The sequence below is a fragment of the Danio rerio genome, chromosome 23 (assembly GCF_049306965.1).
Source record: "Danio rerio strain Tuebingen ecotype United States chromosome 23, GRCz12tu, whole genome shotgun sequence".
NCBI lineage: Eukaryota > Metazoa > Chordata > Actinopteri > Cypriniformes > Danionidae > Danio > Danio rerio.
Window position 1 is genome coordinate 28,485,323 of NC_133198.1, and position 25,694 is coordinate 28,511,016.

The following is a 25,694-nucleotide window of genomic DNA, read 5'->3' on the forward strand; positions in this document are numbered from 1 at the left end:
CAAGGAAATTTTTTCTTCTAGAAAGTCTTATTTGTTTTATTTCAGCTAGAATAAAAGCAGTTTTGAATTTTTTAAAAACTATTTTTGGGACAAAATTATTAGCTGCTTTAAGCAAAAAAATTTTTTCGATAGTCTACAGAACAAACCATCGTTATAAAATAACTTGCCCAATTACCCTAACCTGCCTAGTTCAGCTTATTAACCTAGTTAAGCCTTTAAATGTCACTTGCATTTAAAGCTGTACAGAAGTGTCTTGACAAATATTAAGTAAAATATTATTTACTGTCATCATGGCAAAGATAAAATAAATCAGTCATTAGAAATGAGATATTAAAACTATTATGTTTAGAAATGTGCTGAAACAATCTTCCCTCCATTAAACAGAAATTGGGGAAAAAATAAACAGGGGTGCTAATGATTCAGGGGGGCTAATAATTCTGACTTCAACTGTGTATATATATATAGAAATAGAAACACGCATTAGCACTGAAGATTGAAAAGTAAATCATCAATATATTTATTGGTAGGTGAAATGATTTAAAGGGGAAACACAAAAATGGGTGAATACAAGATGTGTGAAGGTGCATCATCAATATTTTTTTAGTTTTCTGTGAATATAAATGTGAGGAACATTCAGCACAAACACCTACTAACCTGAGTCCTTGCATGCAAACTTAACAGCAGGATCGCACATGTGCGTGACACCCTCGCAGTTCTTCTCATCGCTGAGGTCCATGCAGTCCGTGTCTCCATCACAGCGCCATCGCATGGGAATACACAAACCATCCATCCGGCATTGGAACTCATCCGTGTGGCAACCGCCGGGAGGCCGCGTGGCTGCAAAAAAAAGTAAAAAATCCAATCACAATGCAGTCATGAGAACACTATTATTAACCTATTATTTGACGATAATGAGCGCTCGGCTTCCTGACGTCAAAAAATCTGTTCCCAAGGATAAAATGTGGAACTAGTGTGAGGCACAACCACCCTGAACTCTGATCCAAAGCAAACTTTCTCATGAACAGCGGTCCAGGCCTGGCACAGTGACGGTCATCATTAGGCATCGGACATAAAGGCTTTCCCTCATGGCAAAGGTTCGCGTCTGGCAGAGTCTGAGAGGAGACGGGGGAAGCGGAAAACCACCGCTTGTCCCATAAACAGAGAGAAGTGTGTCCTAGAACAGGGATCTGCTGGGGTGAACTGGCCTGAATGACATCATAGTTCATATCCATACATAAGTCTGACTGTAAACTTAATGTGTTTTTGAATAGTTTTAATTATTATGCTACATTTAACATTTTAATTTTCCCAGATTTTCTTCAATTACAGTATATACACGTATAGATTTATTTATAAATATGTTTAAATAACTGAGTTGTCAAATAAAAAAAACTAAAAATAAACTAGAAATATCAATAGTCATTTTATAATAAATCAATAACCCATACAATGTATTTTTAGTTATTGTCAAAAATACATTCTCTGGGTTATTGGATTGTTGTAAAATGGTTATTGATTTTTTTTTATGCCAAAAATCATTAGAATATTACGTAAAAATCATGTCCCATGAAGATAATTTGTAAATTTCTTATTGCAAATAAATCTATGTAATTTTATATTAGTAATATGGACAGCTAATACAGAAATTTCGGTGGGTTTCTTCAAATCAAATTTAAGACTTTTTAAGACCCTTTCATGACCATTATGAATTTTTAGACTTATACAGGGCTAAACACTAAGATTTTTTTCTAATTGGCTGGTTACTTTTGTAAATAGTTTCGTATTAATGGAGGATCATGTAAAGGGATGTGTTGCTTTAGTTTTCTTTTCCTGAATAGGGAATTTAACTAGAAAAAAATGGTTGTAAAAATATCCAAGAGCTGTTGTTAATTGTATCTCTTTGCAATAAAAAACTTAAATATATAACAAAAAAGGTTTTGAGATGAATTATTGGTGATTGAGTGCCAGCCCGATTGGGTAGCTTTACTTGTACATAGAGAAATGAAGACCTGTTTAACATGATTTAAGACCCTATATTTGAGTGAATTTAAGGCTTTTTGAGGACTAAAATTTTGTCTTTGAAATTTGAGACATTTTAAAGTCCCCAAGGAATCAAAACTAACTATATGATTTTGTAAAAACTTATTGCTAGTTTTGTGGTGAACAATTCATTTCTCAAAGCATGTCATTAAGAAAAATTGTTTAATTGAAATCTGAAAATGCACTTCATGTTTGTTTTTTTGTTAAATGATCAGATCATGTAATTTTGAAATAATGGGCAAGGTCTGTTATGTTGTAATAACTCTTTTAAAACCGCTTTCCTGATCTTTCTGAATGAAATGCTTACCTTAGTACATCCATTCAGTCTACGGTAGAAAAAACAAGCCACGCCCACAGCTTGCTCATTTTAAATTATGTTTTTCTAGGGAACTGCAGCACAATACGAAAAAAAAAATAACGATCGCAGCTTCCGTTTCATTGGGACTTTAAGATAATTCGGACAAGTTTAAAGGTTATTTTTACCATATTATTTATTTATTTTTACCAACAAATTCCACATATTTTAAAAGTTATATTGTTTTAGGAATATTGTCCAATCCTAACACATTATAAAACCTATTAATTTAGGGTCATGTGATATAAAAATCTCTCTTTTTTTACATATATAAATGCTTAATCAAGTTACACTGATTCACTCAATTTCATTGGCTTCGTACTTGTACTCTAGAATTAAGTTGAAAATAAAGTTGAACCTAACAAGTAAATAGCATGTTTTTAATTATTTTCATTAAAAATAACAACAAAAAACGTTTCTATTTTTATCATAAATATTGCTTCCACACCATTTTCTTCTGTAAACAGTGCTGGTATAAATGATGTAAGATGGAAATGTTGTTCTGTTACTGTCATGAAGAAATTTGTGTTTCTTCTTTTATCCCTGATTAGAGAATTTAAGCTGGAAAGTTTACTGATATTGTGAATTGTATCTCTTTTTAAAAACAAACTTGCAAAAAAAAGTTATCTATACTATGTGTCTAAATATTAACCTTCATATTGATTTCAAATATGAACTTGAAAAGTAACAGCACCTTCAACTTTTTTGCACCAAACGTATCATTCTTTTGAACAAACATTCCCACACTAAGTTACAGCAAACTTCCAGTCAATGACATGATGAACCATCTATCCTTCACAACTGAAGCAGGCTTGTCCTCTACCACATCTACATCCCTCACACAGCCACAAACCAGGCTCCCATAAGGCCCTGCACTCTCATTAGGCCTCTGGCTTGGTTCTGCTGCATTGATTCTGAGAGTCTATTAAGCAGCAGCATGCCATGGGGATTAGAGAAGTGAAGGACAGAAGCCCAGACCCCAAAAACATACTTCCCCAAAGGGCCCGGCCAAAAATTGACCAATTACTGCAAGGAAATGCAGGTGAATTAAGTTTAAAAAGATGGTTATCTGCAGACTTACCTCGTGCAAACTTTTTTGTACTTTAAGTTTGTTATAATTTGTTTCAATATGCAAATGAGACACTATTTCATTAAGAATGAACTTCTAGCACAAAAATCTGAACATTGGTTAAAAGTTCTCTCTCTTTTTTGGCAGAGTAGTTCTACGGATGGGATTTTGGGAATGTTTTATCAGTCTATAATTCAATACAAGCCACAGCCAAAACAAAAATACATTTTTCATATTTACTGCAGATTATAACTATTTACACTCACCGGCCACTTTATGAGTCATAAAGCATGTGACATTTCAGGCTGGCTTCTTGACTGTGACAATGAGTTGTCACAATGAGTTGTTCACTGTACTCAAACGCCCTCCACAGTCACCAGATGTCAATCCAATAGAGCACCTTTGGGATGTGATGGAACGGGAGATTCGCATCATGGATAAGCAGCCGACAAATCTGCTGCAACTGTATGATGCTATCATGTCAATATGGACCAAAATCTCAGAGGAATATTTCCAGTACCTTGTTGAATCTATGTCATGAAGGATTAAGGCAGTTCTGAAGGCAATAGGGAATCCGACCCCGTAAGGTGTACCTAATAAAGTGTCCGCTAAGTGTATAATTAGACAAATTACTTATTAACAAATCCCTCTGTAAAAACCTTCAGAATATAGATATGAATGTGAAGGTTTACTTGCAGTAAGTCGAGATTTGTGTCTCAGTGCAAGAGAAAAACTAACTTTGAGAAAAAAAGTCTGCACAGTTATTGAAAATTTACCAAACATATCAACAAAGAGCAATAAAACAAACACCTAAATGTACATTTTGGATGTTTTTTTTCCACCAGAGAGAGAACAAATAAAAAACCCAAATTTTTAAAATGGGCAGGTGAATGAAAAAAAAACTTTTTTATTTGCATTTTCTTTGGTGTTGTTTCGACAGGTACAGTATACCAAAATGAAAATAAAAATGTAATTTTGTGTCATTATATTTGAGTTTCTTTTTTCTGTTGAACACAAAAGAAGATATTTTGTGAAATGTTGGAGCATTGACTCCTACAGTATTTTTTCTTTTCAACCAAGGAAGACAAATGCTAACCAACATATTTCAAAATATCATCTTTTGTGTTCAACAGAAGGTTTGTAAACAATTCTACCCCTTAGCCCTTTCCTTTACCCCTACGCCTCATTTTGCGCGTTCTCTTAAAGGGGAAGGTGTGTCCTAATTGTCTTTAGCTTGAAGGCGTAGGGCTAAGGGGAAGGGGTAAATTCCCCTTTAAATGAAGATTTTTGAGGACCACACTCGAAACCAAGGGGTAGAAAAATTTCCCAGAATACACCTGCCACAACGGTAGGATAGCTGCACCCAGAGTTAAGGAGATCTACAAATTTGTATTTTTTGTCATTATTACGAATTTTTACAACAAACAAACAAATGCTCTATAATATTCATAACAGCGTACATGTTTTACCGTGATGCTTAAAAAAAAAAGAAAAGAAAAAAAGCTACATTTCGCGATTTATAATCCATAATTATAACTTCTGTATAGTAGTCAGACAACATTCTGACACTCGGTGACACTCAAATACCCTGTCAGATAAGTTTAGAGGCTGGGAATGGGCTTTTTACAGTGTCTGTTATAATGTTAATATTGTTTTTGATGCGTTTACATAGATGATGTGTTATATGCACAGTATAACGATCTAATTGTCACATTGGATCGTTATGATAACATAATATATGCCTTCAGTGATTTCCTGACGATAAATACTAAATAATAAAGCAGCTGGAATAATTACAGCAGTCGCGATCGTCTGATCTCATATAAAGCAAGAGATCATGATGGCATATGATGATGTGTGCAGAAGCTGTAGTGCAGTCCCAATCCTTAGGAGTAAATTTTGAAGCCCTTCCTCTTCACCCTCGGTTTTAAGAGCCAAGGGGAAGGGGAAGGGGTAGGGGTACAAAAAAAGAATAGAAGGGATTGAGCCTAAGTGACTTGTTTTTTGTTTAATATGAATCTTTTTTGAGAGTCAAAAAGCTTAAAATCTAAAAATACTACAAAAAGGTTCAGGCCACAAAAATAGCTTCAGAGAATAAATGCTGACAGCTTATGTAATACAAAGAGAGGGGAAAATAGAAACTGATAGAATATATTCAAATATAGGTTTCTCTTATAAATTAATTATTAGTCAAAGAAAGTGTTTGCTTTCCCAAGTTGAATTATGAAATAATGAATTATTTCTCAAATATTTAAATCAGGATTTACAACTAAGGAAGATATTTTGAGGAATGTTGATAGCCATTTTAACATTTTTCAAAATATCTTCTTTTGTGTTTAACAGAAGGTTTGGAACCACTTGAGGAAGAGTAAATGACTTTTAAAATAATGAATGAAATCATTTTTGGGTGTACTCTCCCATTGACAATGATGAAGTAACATGAATGGCACATGTGGAGAGGAACAGAGAAGGGGAGCAAGAGCGATGCCCAAAAATGCTTGTGTGTGTGGACAGCGGAGCAGCTCTTATGTCAAGCGTTCTGACATCTCTGCGCTTGTTTAATCCCTCGAGACGGCAGTCATTAACACTGCTCTCGCTCTCCTGCGCTCCTCTCAGACATTCTTCAGGATCTTGTGGTTTACGTGTTTCACCACAGGCCACAAAAAGAGGAAAGATGACAGGCCCGTTTGCGAAATCGTGATTTACTCCAGTTAATGAAGTGCCTGACGGTTGCGTTAGTCATTGCGGTTTCACTCAAAATCTAGAGACACTTCAAGAAGGCCCACACCACAAAAATAGCTTCAGAGAATAAATGCTGACAGCTTATGTAATACAAACAGGGTAAATAAAACCTGATCCAGTATAATAAAAAAACATAGATTTTTCTTTTAAATTAAAAATAAGTCTAAAAAAGTGATTCCTTTCAGGAGGTGAAATTGCACTCATAGAGGATAAATTATTTCACCTTTTTTAATCGGGTTTGCTAATGAACCCTTTTTACAAGACTGGTATGATGCATTTAATGGTCATCATAATCTTAAATCTTTGAAAGTTTTTAATATTTAGTTTTTTTTAGTAAATGTATGAACATTTAGAAGCATTTATGTATGAATTCTATCATCTTTCCGTCAAATTACAAAAATGAATTACCGCTTATGCAAGGTGTTTCTTAGGGGCTGAAAGTAAATTTGTTATTTTCTCCTCTGGCTGCTTTCAGTCTAACATTATTTTTTTCCTTTTTCTAAAAGTTTCTATAACATCAAAGGAGTTTTTCTTTCATTATTTTAGCAAATGGAATTGTAAAAAAATTATTTGTTGTACTCTCCCATTCACTGAACTCTACATTTACCCGACCATGATGCCTTCCACTACTGAAAAACATAGAAATGTGAAAAGGGTCTAAAAAGAAAAAACATATATTTAAAGGCATTTCTCACCTTTTCTATTTGGGTTTATAAATGTAAAAATGATAATTCAATTTATCAAATTAATAATGAAACTTGAATAAATAACAATTATATTTTCCAAAAGAAAACAAGATTAGTAAAGGATTGCTAAGAATTTTCTGAGTACTTCTACAGACTATAAATCTAAGCTTTAGGGTGTTTAATTGCAAAGAAATTTAATTAAGCATTTTGTATAAGTATCTGTGGATTAAGTTCATAACTTTATTTTATTGATGCACGTACTTTGTACGTGGGTTTTTTCTAAATGTTAATGATTTAAAATATATTTTATACACACAGTAATTGACACTATGCTTTTTTAAATTGTATTTATTTTTTAAGCATTTTCCATTTTTCTAATAATTTCTTTTTTCGGAATTGTAATTTAATTTTTTTTATGGTGAGTTGTTGGGAATAATATATGTTTAGATTTTTTTGTAAAACTATTCTGTTATTTCAGTAAAAAAAAAATAACAGAATTGGTTTACTTACTTTTACTTTTTTTTCAAATTTTCTTAAATAAAAAAAAATTAAGAAACCAATTATGTTATTTTTCATTTTCCAATCAAAAGTGTACACTTATCATATAAGTAAAATTAAACTAAGTTTCCCAAGTGGATTGATTCTTTATTTTTATCAAATTAAATTCGATTTCTATTTGCTATTTTACAATTGATATTTGCTATTAGAAAATAACAAAACTCGTTCAACAATGTTTGTTTAATTGTATTATTTTATGTATTAGTTACTTATTTTATTAATTCTTAACTTTTATAAATTGTCAAAAAACATACTTTAAAGTAATTTTTACAAGGGATGCTCTGATCAATCAGCCAGAGATAGGTATTGGCCGATAATCACATTTTTTTACTAGATCGGTACTTGTTGATCTGGAAGATCTCAAGTGTTTGTTTACAAGTTTACAAGCAGAAGTAGATGCACATGCACACTCGGGTTATGCATCAGCAGGGCAAATGCAACACATGAGCAATGTTTCCAACCTGCATCGTTAGTAATTTTTCTTTTTTTTTGTAAAGCTGCTTCTGACCATTACATGTATGCAACATCCTTACCCCCGGTTTCACAAACAAGGTTTAAGGCTAGTCAATATTAAATTACATGTTTGAGCTTTCTCAAGTCAAAATAACTTGCGGTGAGATGTCTTAAAATACATCAGTGTCATTTTTTTCACCAGGTGCACACCAATAATATATTTTTCCAAGGCCATTTTTATAAATTTGGCTTAAATAGCCTAATTTAACGAAGGCCTAGTCCTGGCTTAATCTAAGCCCTGTTTGTGAAACTGGGCCATAATTTTTTATCTTAGGTAAGGCAAGATCACATACTTAAAGGGTAATTGTACTTATGCAATGACAAAGTTATAAAAAAGCTTGATGAATCAGAATCTGTACTCAGTATCGGCCGATCCCCATGACAAGGAATCAGTACACAGTATCAGCGGCAAAAATCTTGATCGGAGCATCCTTACTATTTTACACAGTTTATAAAATGAAAACAAATCTACAAAATTATTTTTGGCATGGTGCTGGCCAAGAGAGTGATCCACGACACCTTTAAGTTTTTTTTTTGAAATGGTTAGCTGAAATACTTTCTGCCCTCAAGCTGGAGAGGTTACGTTTCTCTAGATTTAGCAAACAGAAGATGCATGATAAAACATGGGACCCCTTCCTTAGATGTATATGCTAATAATGTCACTAATTATTTTCTTTTCAGTAATAATTTTTTTCTCCTTTCTTTTTTATGTCATTCTATTTTGTTTCGTATTCTATTAGTTTGGCTGAGTTTTTTGAAGGTGCTGTACAACTGCTGTACTATTTACGGTCACACTTTACAATAAGGTTCATTAGTTAATGTATTTACTAACATGAACAAACAATGAACAATACATTTACTGCTATATATGTTCATGTTAGTTAACGTTAGTTAATGAAAATACAGTTGTTCATTTTTAGTTCATGTTAACTCAAGGTGCATTAACTTATGTTGACCAGCTAGGACTTGGATGTAAATATTGCATTAGTAAATTTTCAATTATGATTAATAAATGCTGTACAAGTGTTGTTCATGATTAGTTCATGTTAGTAAATGCATTAACTAATGAACCTTATCGTAAAGTGTTACCCTATTTACTAGTGTTTTGGTGCATGTTCTAGTTGTTATCAGGAAACAATACTGAGATAATTTTGTTAACATATATACAGTACATGATGTACACTATTGGGTGTTATGATTTCATAAAAACTTCTGAAAGTAAAGTAAAAAAAATCTACAAAATATATATATAAATATAAACAGTGGTCATTCGATAACTGTGAGATTTGATGGTTTCTTAGTGGCAACATTGAAGTAATTTTTCCCAAAATCTAAAAAGAAAAATCTTTGGAATGAGAATGTCCAAGCCTACCCTGATTAGTACAGTTGGCGTGAGTCTCATCACTGTAATCTCCACAGTCGTTGTCGCCATCGCAGGTCCAGTACTCTGGAATACAGCGGCCGCTATTGCATTTAAACTGTACACTGGAGCACGAGTGACTGCAGCCGGCTTCATCACTGTTATCCCCGCAGTCATTATCTGAACAAACACACACATGGACAACCATTTTTAGTGAAGTACTTGGGACATGAAAGTCTTTTAAGTGGTATGGTAAACTCACCGTTATCGCAACGCCAATTTACATTAATGCAGCGTCCATTGGCACAGGTGAACTGAGTGAGCGGGTAACAGGTGGGATACGCTGAAAAGAATAAAGAAAGATAAAGGAAACCACTAACTCAGCATGGTGTGGTGACAAAAAAAGAGGTTCAGATTGCCATACCACAGGATGCTGGTTCATCAGAGCGATCTCCACAATCATCATCCAGGTCACACATCCAGGAGACGGGGATACAGCGACCGCTAGCACATGGGTATTGGTTAGAAGGACATGTGCGTGCTGGAAGACACAAGAAAACATAGTCAATTTACAGGTGGGAGTGTGAATCTTTGGGTACATACAATCAAGATTCATATGTTTCCAATTTGAATGTTTTTTGTAAATTCTGAACGATTCGAGTCACAATGAAATTTGATTCGATTAAATGTTAGATTCACTTCATGACCAGGTGAACACACATTCATTTGAAAAAGCAAAAAATCATCATTAATAAGTATCAAAATTTGGATACTGGAAAATGTGAAACAATATAATATCGCTTTTCCTCAGCATTAATACTAGTTCAAATCGTTAACACTGATTCATTTTTGAGGTTTTAACTCTGGAAAATTAAGAAATTTAGACGGCATTAGGCATTAAAGAATGCTATCGAAAATTGTTATAGTATACTGTAGGTAAGGAGTTCCACATTACCCAAGCACGTGCTGTTGGATTCGTCTTCATCATTTCCACAGTCATTGTCTCCATCACAAAGCCAGCGCAGAGGGATACAACGGTTATTCTGGCACTTAAAGCGGTCTGCAGGACAAGTGTGCTGGTCTGAAACGTCACAAACAGGGCTATTTACTCTGTATGTTTGGTTTGCATTGTTAGAAACTAATTACCTATACATGAATTAAACAATTATTTCAATGTTCAGGCAGTATCTGTGCTTTTTTTCTGACACGTTCAATTCTAGTTTATTTGTATAATAATTCTATTTTTTTTATAATACTTATTGTTTAAAAGCAGCTTTATAAAAGATGCATATTACTGCATCACGTTCAAATTTGGAATAGTTAAAGTTACACATATGTAATCAAACTGCAAATACTAATATTTCTCAGTCCTTGCGGTAAGGAAATTTTCTTTCCATATTTTTTCTTTTCTCATATTTATGTTTCAAAAATTTATACTTCAGAAACTAGTGATCGGAGCACATACAAATATGCTCGTGTTGATTTTTTATTTTACATTTTTTAGGAAACACATTTTAATATTTTTTTTAGATAATGATCTTGTTTCTTTCTTTGTAAATTCAAATAATCAAAAGCATTAAGATTAATTAAATGGTTACTTTTTCTATTTTTTACAGAATTCAACTTTGTCTCGTCTAATTGTTGGTTCTTGTTGGATTTGCACTCCTCATGGTATCAGTCCATTTCTGTAGTACTCTTTAAAGATTTACAGTGCATCCGGAAAGCATTCATGTTTGACTTTTTCCACATTTTTATCTTACAGTCTTATTCCAAAATGGATTAAATTAATTATTTCCTTAAAATTCTCCACACAATCCCCCATAATGACCATGTGATTTTTTTTTATTTTTTAATTGTTGCAAATTTATTAAAAATAAAAAAACCTGAAAAGTCACATGTACAGTACAAAAGTATTCACAGCCTTTGCTCAATACTTTGTTGATGCACCTTTAGCAGCAATTACAGCCTCAAGTCCTTTTGAATATGATGTCACAAGCTTTGCACACCTGTCTTTGGGAATTTTGGCCCATTCCTCTTTGCAGTACCTCCACCATCAGGTTGGATGGGAAGCGACGTGTACAACCATTTTCAGATTACTCCAGGGATGTTCAATAGGATTTAGGTCTGGCCTCTGGCTGGGCCACTCAAGGACATTCACAGTTGTTGTGAAGCCACTTCATAGATATTTTGGCAGCTTTGGGTCATTGTTTTGCTGGAAGATGAACCATCGCCCCAGTCTGAGGTCAAGAGCATTCTGAAGCAGGTTTTCATTCAGGATGTCTGTACATTGCTGCATTCATCTTTCCCTCTATCCTGACTAGTCTTCCAGTTCCTGCTGCTGAAAAACATCCCCACAGCATGAAGATGCCAACACCATGCTTCACTGTAGGGATGCTATTAGCCTGGTGATGAGCGGTGCCTGGTTTTCTCTAAACGTAGCGCCTAGCATTCACTCCAAAGAGTTCCATTTTAGTCTCATAAGACCAGAGAATTTTGCTTCTTATGGTCAGAGTCCTTCAGATACTTTTTGGCAAATTCCAGGCGGGGTGTAGCTTCCATCTGGCCACTCTACCATGCAGTCCTGATAGGTAAATTGCTGCACAGATGGTTTTCCTTCTGTAAGGTTTTCCTCTCAATAGAAGAACGCCGAAGCTCAGACCTGACCATCGGGTTATTGATCACCTTCATGCTTGGTTTGTGCTTTGACATGCAGTGTCAACCCCGAGACCTTATATAGACAGGTGTATGCCTTTTTAAATCATGTCAAATCAACTGAATTTACAGCAGGTGAACTCTAATTAAGCTGCTGAAACATCTCAAGAATAATTAGTGGCAACAGAAGGTACCTGAGCTTAATTTAGAGCTTGATGGCAAAGGCTGTGAATAATCTGTACATGTGATTCTTCAGGTTTTTTATTTGTAATAAATTTGCAACAATTTCAAAAAATATTTTTTCACATTGTCATTATGGGGTATTGTGTGTAGGATTTTGAGGAAATAATTGAATTTAATCCATTTTGGAATAAGACTGTGTTTTTTTTTTTGGAAAAAAGTGAAGCGCTATGAATACTTTCTGGACGCACTGTATATTTCCAAAACATGTTTGTTTAAACAGTCCTTAAAAATCCTCATAATAATTGATCACCTATTCCACAGAATAATTACATTCCTGAGAATCAAATTAGGATATTTGAAGGATTTCTGATTGATCAAATGACACCGAACATGGCTGTTGCGAAAGAATTAAACAACATGCATGCATTTATTTTTAAAAAAGAAAAGAAAAATTGGCTACTTTTAAATATATCTAAACATTTTACCAACGTCGAACCTCTGAAGGGTTTATTTAAATTATATATTTTAGAAAAAATGAGACAAAAGCACACTAACTGCACAGATCGGGGGTCTCATCGCTGTTGTCCAGACAGTCGTTGTCTCCATCACACTTCCAGCGCTCTTGAATACAGCGGTTATTCTTACAGGCAAACTCTCCAGGCTGGCACTGAGGAGGAGGCACGTAGGAAGGATTTGCTGCAGAAAACAAACAAACGAAAAAAAAATAAAACACCTCCGAATCCCACCAAATCTCAGCAGGCCTTTTTCGAATCATTTCAGGGTGTTTGTGGTAACTTAAAGCCAAGCACACCCACCTCTGCAGGTCTTGTTGTCTGTGTCTAGTATCTGGTCGTCAGCACAGGCGCAGGATCGTCCGGTGGGCGTCAGAAGGCACAAACTGCTGCAGCCACCATTATTAGCACGACACACATTAGAGCCTATAACTGCACAAATCACAAACAAACAATACAACTGTGAAACATTGAATCAATTAAGTTGTTTGCTTAAAAGTTTGGGATCAGTAAGACTTTTAAATCTTACTTAAAAATATGCCCATTCTGCTCACCAAAACTGCATTTATTTGATCAAAATAAAAAACTATTATTACAATTTAATATAACTGTTTTCTTACTGAATGTGATTTAAATTGTCATTTTTATTCCTGTCACATAAAGCTAAATTTAATCCCACACAAACCTTTAGATATTATTATAGTGAGATGAACTGAGCTCAAAAAACATTTATTATCTGTATTAAAAAGTGTCCAAAAACTGAAATAGCACCACTTAAAAAGTAAAGAATGTATTAAATTTATTCACCAAGACCAAATTAAGCTGCTTAAAAGTGGCAGTAGACACACAAGATTTTATTGTAAATTAAATTAAGCTTTAAATCAGAGGAATCAAACACAGTCATGTTAAATGTAAAAGATTTCACAATATTTTACTGAATGGTATTTGTATTTTTGAACAAGTATACAATCTTGGTGATGAGAAGAGACTTAACAATAAAAAATTTAATTAAATAAAATAGCATCAAATAAAATAAAAATAATAATAATAATAATAAATAAATAAATACACAAATAAATAAATAAATAAATAAATAAATAAAATAAAAAGTACTGGTGCCAAACTATTGACCAGAAATGTAAATGATGTAGCTGTTCAGACATGTTAACATGCAAAACAGCATAATTAAGTCTATGTTGGATCTGCCAGCTTGTGCTTGCATGTTACATATGACTCATACAAATAATTATGGAGAAAAAAAAAGAAGCTCAGGGTGTTCAGTACTTTGCTGTTGTTGTGCATCATAGGTGCGAATTTCATAGATTGGCGGTCGTTCATTGCGTAACAGTGTGGCTTTCTTGGTGTTCTGGTCCAGCTTGTAGATTCCTCCACCGCGGTACTCGTTCCAAAACAGGAAGTTCTTATGGTGGCACAGGCCGAATGGGTGGTTCAGCTCCTGTCCTTCATACACCGTCTGGATTAAGAGAAAAATTGTATTTAAGTATTATTATTATTATTTTTTTTTTTTTTTTTTTTAGGAATATGGTGATGCTAAAATTACAGCTGATAAAAGTGATGTATTAAAGATTAATATAGTTAAACAAAACCATATAAATACAAACATGCTACTTGTCAAAATAAACATTAGCCGTAAAAGAACAGTAATGTATAGACAATTTAAACAGATTTTATTATCGTTGGTAGTCACCAGGGAAAAATATCTTCAGAAAACATTTCTAACAATAATCTAACATAATTAGTTCATGTAACACATTAAAAATATATAATATTTATAAAATACAGTATAGGGTTCGCACCCTTTCATGGACACTAAATTCAAGGACTTTTTAAATCACTGATATTTTCAATCAAGCACCTTTGTAATTCCCCAACATATGCAGTGCCATAAAAGTCTTTCCTGCACTTAACATTTCACTTACACCTAATATTTACATTAAAATGTCATAATGATGATGTTTTGAATGTCATTTTTAAAAATGTTGACCATTTTAAACAACCATTTCAAAGAAATTTTCAAAGAACTTTATTACTTATATAGTTGAATTCTATTCTGTCAGTATTCAAATGCAGTTTCTGAAGTATTGATAAAACGCATTATTCGTCATAGTAAATGTATAAGATTGAAATTTAAGATTTTTAAATTAAGAATTTCATAGTTTTTACGTTCAGCCTTTGAATGCAGCACAGTACAATTGTTGAAATAAAACCATAAAATTTTAATTCAAGCACTTTTAAGGAACTATGTTTGCTTTAAAGTACTTTTCAGGCCTGGATTCATATGTCTGAAAAATCAAGCCCTATTAGGTACTTTCAAGAAGACTGAAAATATGCAATACAAATGTACAATGAAAAAAACTACATATACAATATTTATATACAAAACAACTAAAACAAATAATAAAAACAATAATGATAAATAATAAAAACAAAACAAATAAATTAAATAAAAACAAATGCAAACTATAAATAAGAACTCGGATCACTTTGATGGGTTATTTTAACCTAGATTTAATAATTTCTGATAAATAAATCCTTTTTAAATGTAAATGTAAAAAGTAGAGGGATATTTCAACTAAACTTGTATTTACCATTTACAAACCCTCAAGTGGATTCATATTTTTTGTGTTTTACGTTTTTTGCGAATGTAAGAAACTGGCTGCAACTGACTGCCATAGTAAGATAAAAATACTTGGAAAGTCAATGATTACCGTCAACTGTTTAGCTACCAACACTCTTCAAATGTGTTCAACAAAAGAAAGAAACTCATTAGGGATTGGAGCAACTTAAAGGCAAGTTAACAGTAAGTACATTTTTATTTTTGGGTAAACTATCCTTTTAAGCACCCATGCCAATTTGACACATAAAAAAATGGTTTTCTTGTTTCTACCCATCTAAAGTGTAAGTATTATTTCTCCAGAATTAAGTCATGTCATAAACGCTTGTGTGTTTCCTCACCCTGCGCTCTGTAGTGTTGAGAAGCACCATCTCGATTCGGTCGTAGTATGCATCCACCCAGTACAGAAGACCCTGCTGGATGTCCAGGCTGAGGCCATTGGGCCAGAGCACAGTTTTAGATGTAAGCAGTATACCAGCATTTGAGCCATCCATCCATGCCTTCCTGATACTACCACGATTCATCTCCTTAGGCTCCTCCTCCCAGTCACTCCAGTACATCATTCTGCAAACAAAACCACAATATTCATGAAGACAAATCTGTTTACAACGTTTTTGGCCCTTTTGAGGCAAAAATACTCATGATTAATCACATCCAAAATAAAAATAAAAATTAGTTTTGACATACAGTGCTTCCCACAGGTTTGAAATATATCTGTTTACATGATAGTTGCATTGTCACATATCTGATTTATATCTTATTTTCACATATGAAGGAGGCCTGAAACCGATCTCTGAATATCCAAATGCATGCATTTTTGTGTGTTTACATGGTCATAAAACAGATCCGATCTGTTTCACATATGAGCAAAAAATCAGAATTGGGTCACATTTAACTGTCAGTGTAAACAGAGCCAAAGTGTAATTTTTGGGCCAACTCCATTTAGAACGAGCAATTAACCTTGGAAAAATAATAATAGATTCACAGAATCATTGTGGAATCTACTTGAATCACTCAGAACAATTCAAAAACTATTTATTAATCCTTTAAAGTGACATTTATAGAGCTTAAAAATATCACAGAATAGCACATCAGATTAGATTAAATTAAATTATATTCAACTTTGTCATTACACATGAACAAAGAAAAGAAATACAGTTTAAGTCTAACCAGGAGCGCAAGTGCAGGATATACAGTTGAAGTCAGAATTATTAGCCCCCCTTTGAATTTTTTTTCTTTTTTACATATTTCCCAAATGATTTTTAACAGAGCAAAGACATTTTCACAGTATGTCTGATAACGTTTTTTTCTTCTTGAGAAAGTCTTATTTATTTTATTTTGGCTAGAATAAAAGCCGTTTTTATTTTTTTAAAAGCCATTTTAAGGTCAAAATGATTAGCCCCATTAAGCAACATATTTTTTTCATTAGCCTACAGAACAAACCATCGTTACCCACAACTTGCCTTGTTGCCCTAACCTGCCTAGTTAACCTAATTAACCTACTTAAGCCTTTAAATGTCACTTTGAGCTGTATAGAAGTGTCTTGAAAAATTTCTAGTCAAATAATATTTACTGTCATGATGGCAAAGATGAAATAAATCAGATGTTAGAGATGAGTTATTAAAACTATTATGATTTTATATGTGTTGAAAAAAATCTGCTCTCCGTTAAACAGAAATTGTGGAAAAAAAATAAACAGGGAGCTAATAATTCAGGACAGCTACTACTTCTGACTTCAACTGTAGGTATTAAGTTAAAAGTGCAATTATAGAAAACTATGGGTAATATTTACAAATGGGTGTACTATGAGCATAATATACTATTAACTAGAATCAGATATTTACAAATAGATGAATATACATACATGTGTAATATTGTAAAAATGGTTTGCTAATATTTAAGGATGAATACCATTAAGGTTTTGACAGTATTAGTACTTTTATTGATACTACTTATCAGTTTGTTACTTTAACTGTTCTCTTATTGGTACTTTTTTTAGTGTTTTTATGAAACAAACAAAAACAAATTGAACAGAATTAACAAGACTTTATTTTATTATTACATATTTTATGTAAAATAAAATTAAACCAGTAATTGTAAAAAAAAAAAATTATAATTTTCCTGTAAAAGAATTAGTTTTTAACCACTCTTCTGGAGAAAAATCAACATGTTTGCCTTTTCTGGCAGAAGTCGGGACCTTTCGTGGTTTATTGTGCAAACCAAGCATCCCTGCAGTCGAAAATACCCTCTTAGCATTGCAAAATGCAGTAAATGACATAATGTTTCAGGGTCCTGCCACTCTGGTCTTGTAAATTCTGGTCTTGGTGGCAGAGCTCGGACACTAGCTCTGTCATTGTGTGTCTCTGTGTGTGCGCGCGCCCACGTGGGTGTACTCAGAGTGTGCGCACTCCCGCTTGATGCAGCCGCGCGGGCTCTGCGTGCCTCGGACGCGCGTGCTCTTGTACTCGTGTTTGTGTTTTCATCTGTCTGCAGCGTGGTGTTTCATTCCCAGTGTCTCAGTCTAGTTGGTTTTAGTTTCGTTGGCGCTGGGAGGAAACATGCACGCTGCGTGTGTGAGTGCACGGTGAGTGTTTTCATTCATCGTGTACTTGTGTCTTTCGTTCAGTCTTCAGTGTGTGTTGTTTAGCACGTGGTGCGTGTTTACATGCACCGCGTGCTTTTGGTGCTATGAATACGCGGTTAATGAGTTCTCTCATTGGCTGTGTGTTCTAGTCTTGTTTTATGTGGGCGCATGGCTTGTGTTGTCTCTTTGTGTCATGCTCTCTCCCGTCTATGTCTAGTCCCACCCTCCTTGTTTACCCGTTATTAGTTAATTATGTTCATCTGTTTGTGTTAATTTCCTACAATTTATAAACCCCTCATGTTTGCTGTCCTTTGCCAGTTCGTCATCACATGTCGTTGTTTGAAGTCCTGTCGTGTTTCCAGTCCTCATCCTTGCCAGCCTGCCCAGTCCTGTTTGTATGTGTATGTATTTGTTTTGTTAATGTTTTCCCCCTCGGGGTAGTTTATTTGCATTTTATTTTATTTTTATTATTTAATACATTCCCATTTCCCTCCATTTGAGTCCTCGCTCTTTTTTCCCCCATTTCCCCTCACCAACCCTGACATAATGTTTATGATTTTGTTTTATTAACGCATTCACACAAATGAGCTAATGGTGTTTTAGGAGTTAACTGTGTTTTTAATACAGTTTTGGAGCATCTTGCAATGTAAAAATAAGCTGTTTTTTTTATTTTTTTTACAATTTTTTAATGAGCATAGTTTATTAATTAGACTATTCATAGGCTATATTTGTAAATACAGCTGATGTAAAAGCATTTTTAATGTTTAAGATTTATTTAGGCTACTGCAGAAAAAATGCTGTTTTCATTGTAACCAAATGTTTGTTTTATTTAACTATTAATGTTTTACTAATTTAGGTGATCGACTGCTGGCATAATGATGTGAGATTTCCAACTGTGCAGACGAATATTAAATATAGCAAATTAGAAAAGGTTGATCAGTTCAATTATGCAACTATAAGTTAACGTCAGAGCTTATCGATACTTCAGTCTTTTATAATGTAGCACCGATATCGAAAAAGTACCAAGTTTTGGTACCCATCCCTACTAATGTTGCAAAAAACCTATACCCAATAAAATATTAGAATTAATATAATTAAGCAGTGACATCAGGTCTTACCCATGAGACGGGTCCACCACTATGGCTCTCGGATGGGTCATCTTGCCCTCAATGAGAGTTTTGCGTGTTTGAGAGGCTTTCTCCAGTTTGGCCACACTGATGGTCTTTTTGGGTCCATCATCAGTCCAGTACAGGTTTTGCCCCATCCAGTCCACAGCTATACCTTCTACTGTGTGAATACCTGTGGAGCAGAGAGGTGCAAGAAGAGATGTGGAGGAGTTGTCTATCAAATTCAACCTAATAATAACATCCAGCATCACTCACCATCTTTGACGATGATGTCTCTCTCAGTGCCGTCAAGCTTCTGCCTGCCGATGATGTAGCTTGTGGCATCAGCAAAATAGATGAATTCGGTCTCTGCATGGAAGTCCAGCGCTCTCGGGTTATTCAGGTTTTCAATGGGGACGATGTGCTCGTCATAAACAGTAGAATGCATGTCCATCCCACGGATGACTCCAGGCCGGCCTTTACCATAGATCAGGAACAGCTCATGCTCTGGTTCTGTATAGGATATATAACAAAGTATAAATGGAAAAATAAAATAGCTGTAATGGATAATACTGTTATATAACAATAATATATGGGTTGTTAAAGAGACATTGCATTTTCACCATCACACATGACAAAATTAAATATAATTTGTATTGTCATCACTTAATATTTTCCCAGTGTTAGGTTGCGGCTGAAAGGGCATCCGCTGCGTACAACATATGCTGGAAAAGTTGGTGGTTCATTCCGCTGTGGTGACCACAGATTAATAAACGGACCAAGCCGAAATGAAAATGAATAAATGAATCACTTAATACTTAGTAAACAGTTAAACATTACTTTCTCTTCCATGGACCTCTTGTTATAAAAACTACAATGTTACTAAATATTTTACATTTTTGAGTCAAATCTTAAAACCGTCCTACGACAGTCTCAAGCATCAATTAAAAAGAGAATCATAAAATCATTAACACCTCAGGCCTAATTTTAGAATTGGCTATCTTTTTATTATTTTTTTTTACTAACATTTGCTCAAGTATACAAATGTGAAGAACAGTACAAACAAAAGAGACAAAAAAAGAAAGAAAATGAATACATAAATTAAATAATAAATAAATAATAAATAATACATCAATTGCAAATTGGCATTTATAGATGAGCAAAACAGGTTTAAAACAATCTGATTACTGCTAAACCAAGTATAAGAAAATAAAAATAAGAAAAGCCAAATAATTCACAGTATAAATACCATACAAACTACAATCTTTGTAAATGGCAGTCACTTTAATTAGTTCAAGGACTGTGTTAAGTTGTGACTGAAGCCCTGTGAAAAACCCACAACGTGCACCTGTTTTAGTCTTAACTGTTTTTTGGAACCACTATAAAGTTAAGTTCTGTTGTCCTTTGGTTTGACATGCCTATTTATTGAAAATGACCACCAGGTTAAAAAAATAAATTAATAAAATAAAATTAATTTATTTTATTTGAATATTTTTTACTTTAATTTTATATTATTAAAAATATTATTCTTGTATAATATTTTCATATTATAAAAATATTTTTGTTAATATAAATATATAATTTAATTTCAAATAAATAGCACTATATGAAGAGAAGTGTAGAACAATGAAGAGAAATCACTCTCACCCAATTTTTATATTATTAAGAGTTGTTTAGTAGTTGGTTCTGTGGACAATAAACAAAAAAAATATAGAGCATCTTAAGAGGGCTATTAATATTGACCCCATAATTGTTTACAAAATGTAGAAACTGTTTTCTCCAGAAGAAAAAAATAGGATAGGAAATACTGTGAAAATGTTTTTGTTCCATTGAACATCCTTTAGGAAATATAAAAAAAGTTATAAACATTTTTAAATAAAAACGGCAAAATATATAATATATTAACTTAAGTAGGACAATTTAACACCAACACATTAAAAGAATTGATAAAGATAGTGACTTCTTATATTTCATTTTATAACATCAGACTTCAAACATAAATAGAAAAAAAAAAAAAAAAACTGCCTATTTGTCAACTACGCATACAAGGTTATGGTGTTTGGAACTAATTGAGGGTGGACAGAATGACATTTTACTCACTCTTGCAGGACTTTCCATCACTGCCAAGGCTAAAGCCAGAGCGGCAGCGGCAGGTTCGGGTTTTGTGGCTGTTAGCCAGAAGGCAGATATCAGAGCATCCGCCAGGCTTCCCAAACGGATCCAGAGCACATGCGTGACTGCGCACTGCATGAAAACAGACAGAACACATTATTTTGCCATAAGGAACCAATGGAGAAACCACAGTAAATAAAATGCTAAATATCTTTGGGATTTTTCTGACTACAGTATTTAATAAATTACAGAGCGTGTTTAAAAAATTTAATAAAATAAATTAATGTGACACTAAAAGAGCCAGTTGGAGAAGTACAGAAAAGTACACATCTTAATGAGTGTGTCAAGCCGATTTGTATCCATCCATTATTCAGTCTAATTTTTGTGAAAGACATTAAATGCATTTGTAAAAAAACAAACAAACAAAAAAAATAGCCTGTACAAATGTAAGTGTACACAGGTTTTTTAAAATTGTTATGTAGAACTGTACGGTCAGATTTTTGGTTGACCAATCAGCAGAAAGAAGATTTTCATCCTTGCCCAAAAGTAGCCAAATAAGATCAAATATTTTTGCCATTTATGAACATTCTGTGCCAAAATGCAATAAAAATTAAGCTGAATTTAAATAAATAAATTCCAACTTTTCAATAAAATCAAATATAAAAAACATGACATACAGAATAGACTGCTTGAAATGCTTCCCTATTTTTGAATTTAGAAATTGAAAAAAAAAAGCATTTTTGTGTTGTACCTGTGGGTTGGCGTCTCTGGTGGTAAACATGAAGAGCGCCACCTTTATCCACACGCGTGACCACCTGGAAGTCAGAGCTGTTGAATCGGTTGACTCTGATGACGCTGGTTTTGGGTTGCATGTTGGCGTTGTCAGAGTTGGTGGCATACAGATAGTTCTCAAACACTGTTAAACCATACAGATGCTCAATCTGCCAAAACAAGCAGAATTAAAAGATTAAAATTTATATATTAATTAAATACATGGCAGAGCATAGTGTTTGCCACACCACATATAAAAATGAAATAAATATATAAATATAAACTGAACTAAACCAATTCAAACTATTGATGATGACAATTTAATTCAATAATCAATTCAAAGCATTTAAAATCCATGCTTCGTTTTTTTATAGAATATTTTAATGCATAACAGAAAAATTCTAGATTGCTTTTGAGACATTTGGTTTCTGTATCTTCAGTGTTATTAACTGACTGATTCATGATATGATACAGTTGATGTTAAAATGATTGAAATTTAAAATCTTTTCAAATTAATTCCCAAGTGCTGTTTAAAGGAGACACATTTTTAAACATAAGTTTTAATAAAAAATATCTAATAACTATTTTCTTTGGTCTTTGCCATGAAGACAGAACATAATATTTTCTTAAAAGTGGAACTTAAAGCGTTTACGTAGGTTAATTAGATTAAATAAGCAAGTTAGTAGTTAATTCTGTAGCCAATTAACAAAAAAATATAGAACTTCTTAAGGGGGCTAATAATATTGACCTCAAAATTGTTTACAAAATTTAGAAACTGCTTTCTCAAGAAGAAAAAAATATGATAGTAAAAAACTGTGAAAATGTTCTTGTTCCATTAAACATCACTTGGGAAATATTTAAGGAAAAAAAATGTATTTGAAAATAAAAAAGAGCAAAATATATTAACTTAAGTAGGACAATTGTAACACTAACAGTGCAAGGTACAACAAGTAGTGTTTATTTTGGCGATACACTGAATGTAAACCAGGACTGAAATGTTTCCAGACACAATGCACTTGCACAATGTTTCGGATGATCTAATGCTGATCTTTCAGTCCTGATGATCGTGTGACTCTCTCAGTTCCACAAACTCATGAGTGATAATGACGTCGATGTCAGTAACATACTGAGATGGAGGTCAAGGCTCCAAACAAACACATCTTTTACAGCAGGCATGTGTTTGGCGTTCACAAAGACACACAAGTGTGACACTTCAGACATACCAGTAAGCCCTGAATGATGGTGTGCCGGTTCTTGCCTTCGTAATCCACCACCTCAATATAATCTAAGTAAGCATCAGTCCAGTACACCAGCTTGTTGGCCAGGTCCAGAGTGATGCCGTTAGGGAAGACGATTTTACTGTCCACTAGTTTGGTGCGGTTCTGCCCGTCCATATCACAGCGCTCTACTTTTGGGGTCTGGCCATAATCTGTGAAGAACACTTTTCTGGAAGAAAAGAAAAATTATTATGAATGAAGTGTATGCTTTAGGGAATTGAAGAAAAACAAGTCATGACAGAAATATAAATAAATCTAATTTAAATATATATTTAAAAAAATAAATAAATAATGACTCAATTTTGACAGTGAAACATTTTCTATTTTCAAGATTCATTCATTCATTCATTTTCTTTTTGGCTTAGTCCTTTGTTAATCAGGGGTTGCCACAGCGGAATGAGCTGCCAACTTATCCAGCATATGGTATTACGCAAAGGATGCCCTTTCAGCTGCAACCCAGCTCTAGGAAACACCCATACACTCTCATTCACACATATACATGCACTACGGACATTTTTGTTTATTCAATTAACCTATAAAGCAAGTCTTTGGACTGTGGGGGAGACAGGAGCACCTGGAGGAAACCAAGGCCAACACTGGGAGAACATGTAAACTCTACACAGAAATGACAACTGGCCCAGCCGGGGCTCGAACCAGTGACCTACTTGCTGTAGAGGAACATTACTACCCACTGTGACACCGTGTCGACCCGATATTTTTTTTTAGGATTTTTGGTTATTATTTAGTTTTTTCCCCAATAATTTACATTGCTTTTAGAAAACATTTAGTAACTTCACTTTTCATGATATGATTTAAAGTCATTCTGTCCAGACCCAGTGTATCATTAAATCTATTCTGGGTTTACTCCCCTCATATCTGTAAACTTAAATTTGTAAAAAATAAATAAATAAATAAATAAATAAACAAACTGTCTCGAGCTATAGCTTTCGGACTCTGAGAAATTTTATTTGTATTTTTTATTATAGGAACAATATGGCGCATACTGAAATTTGGGGAAAAGGCTTTTAAATAGGCAACACCTCTTGCATGGAATAACCTCCAAACAAGTTGCAGTTTAAAGAGTTGGTTTCACTCCTGGCTTTTAACTATTTTCTAAAAAAAAAAAAGTTTTTTAAAAAAACTTTTTTTTTAAAGATTTAAAATGATTTGGAATTTGTTTTTCTGACTAGTTTAAACTGTCATTGTATGTGTTTTAATGGATGAATGATGTTACAGTTTTTTTGTTGATTTGTTTGTTTGTTTGTTTGTTAAACACATGTGAACTGTATACTGCTTAATCTTGACCAGGACGTTGTTGTAAAAGAGATTTTTAATCTCTATGTGCTTTTTCCTGGTGAAATAAAGGAAATAATAATATTAATAATAACAATAGGTGACGCAGTGGCACAGTAGGCAAGAAGGTCGCTAGTTTGAGCCTCTGCTGGGTCAGTTGGCGTTTCTGTGTGGAGTTTGCATGTTCTCCCTGCATTCGCGTGGGTTTCCTCCGGGCGCTCTGGTTTCCCCCACAGTCCAAAGACATGCGGTACAGGTGAATTGGGTAGGCTAAATTGTCCGTAGTGTATGAGTGTGAATGAGTGTGTGTGTGGACGTTTCCCAGAGATGGGTTGCAACTGGATAAGTTGGTGGTTCATTCCACTGTGGCGACCCCGGAATAATAAAGGGACTAAGCCAAAAAGAAAATTAATGAATAAATGAATGAATAATTTTAATAATATTATTAATCATAATGATCATCATTATCATCATTAAAAAATAATTAATTAATAAACTAATAATATTATTTTTATTAAACATTATTTTACCCCAATATCTTTTAATTAGCAGAATACCAAATGATTTGTTTTAAAATAACTTCAACTACTTAACTGACACAAAAAAATTAATAACTAAATTAGATTTAATAATAATAATAATAATAATAATAATAATAATAATAATTCCATTAAGCGCTGTTGATACTTATTAGCAAGATACCTTTTTCATCTTATGTTTTTAGCTTAAACATGCTTCTCTTTCTTCATTTTTTCTGTTCTTTCTTTGTCATTGACTTTTTACCCTTTTTCCACGAACTGGCGGAGCTATGAGAGATGACTCTGTTGCAGAACTATCTTATACTCATCTAATTATTACAGGAAGCTAAAGAAGTCCATATGCTTTTATCGTGAAAAAAGGATCTCCAGTTGAGGAACTGATACTGGGATGTTGCCAATTCATCACATCACCAAACCAAAAATACATAGCTGAGACAGTGCAGAGAGCAAAAGTGAAAAAGTGAGTGGCACTTTTTGCAGCAGCATCTTACCCCATGGCAGGGTCAAGAGCGATTCCTTTAGGGCTGTAGAGCTCCATATCCAACAGGATCACGCAGATGGAGCCGTCTTTACTGCATACAAATATGCGGTCATCCACATTATCCACAAAGTAGAAGTTTCCGGTCAACCAGTCAATGGCCATCTGCTCCATATCTAGAAGACAAAGAAAGAGAAGTTTTGTTAGATTGAGACAAGTTTGCTTTATT

At 33.7% G+C, this 25,694-nt stretch overlaps 1 protein-coding gene across 2 annotated transcripts in view; it reads right to left on the reverse strand.

The window, feature by feature from the left end:
• The window catches only part of lrp1ab (low density lipoprotein receptor-related protein 1Ab), a 236,023-nt gene that overhangs the window by 90,107 nt on the left and 120,222 nt on the right, over positions 1-25,694 (reverse strand). For both annotated transcript variants that reach the window (XM_005162219.5, XM_021469971.2), the window contains exons 7-21: positions 25,479-25,641; positions 23,102-23,324; positions 21,859-22,048; positions 21,096-21,239; positions 19,272-19,508; positions 19,008-19,188; positions 15,647-15,869; positions 13,955-14,144; positions 12,974-13,102; positions 12,714-12,854; positions 10,279-10,404; positions 9,748-9,864; positions 9,586-9,666; positions 9,336-9,503; positions 655-837 (exon numbers count right to left, since the gene is read on the reverse strand). In XM_005162219.5, the coding sequence (XP_005162276.1) occupies positions 655-837; positions 9,336-9,503; positions 9,586-9,666; positions 9,748-9,864; positions 10,279-10,404; positions 12,714-12,854; positions 12,974-13,102; positions 13,955-14,144; positions 15,647-15,869; positions 19,008-19,188; positions 19,272-19,508; positions 21,096-21,239; positions 21,859-22,048; positions 23,102-23,324; positions 25,479-25,641 (2,496 nt within the window). The remainder of the gene's footprint in view (positions 1-654; positions 838-9,335; positions 9,504-9,585; positions 9,667-9,747; positions 9,865-10,278; positions 10,405-12,713; positions 12,855-12,973; positions 13,103-13,954; positions 14,145-15,646; positions 15,870-19,007; positions 19,189-19,271; positions 19,509-21,095; positions 21,240-21,858; positions 22,049-23,101; positions 23,325-25,478; positions 25,642-25,694) is intronic.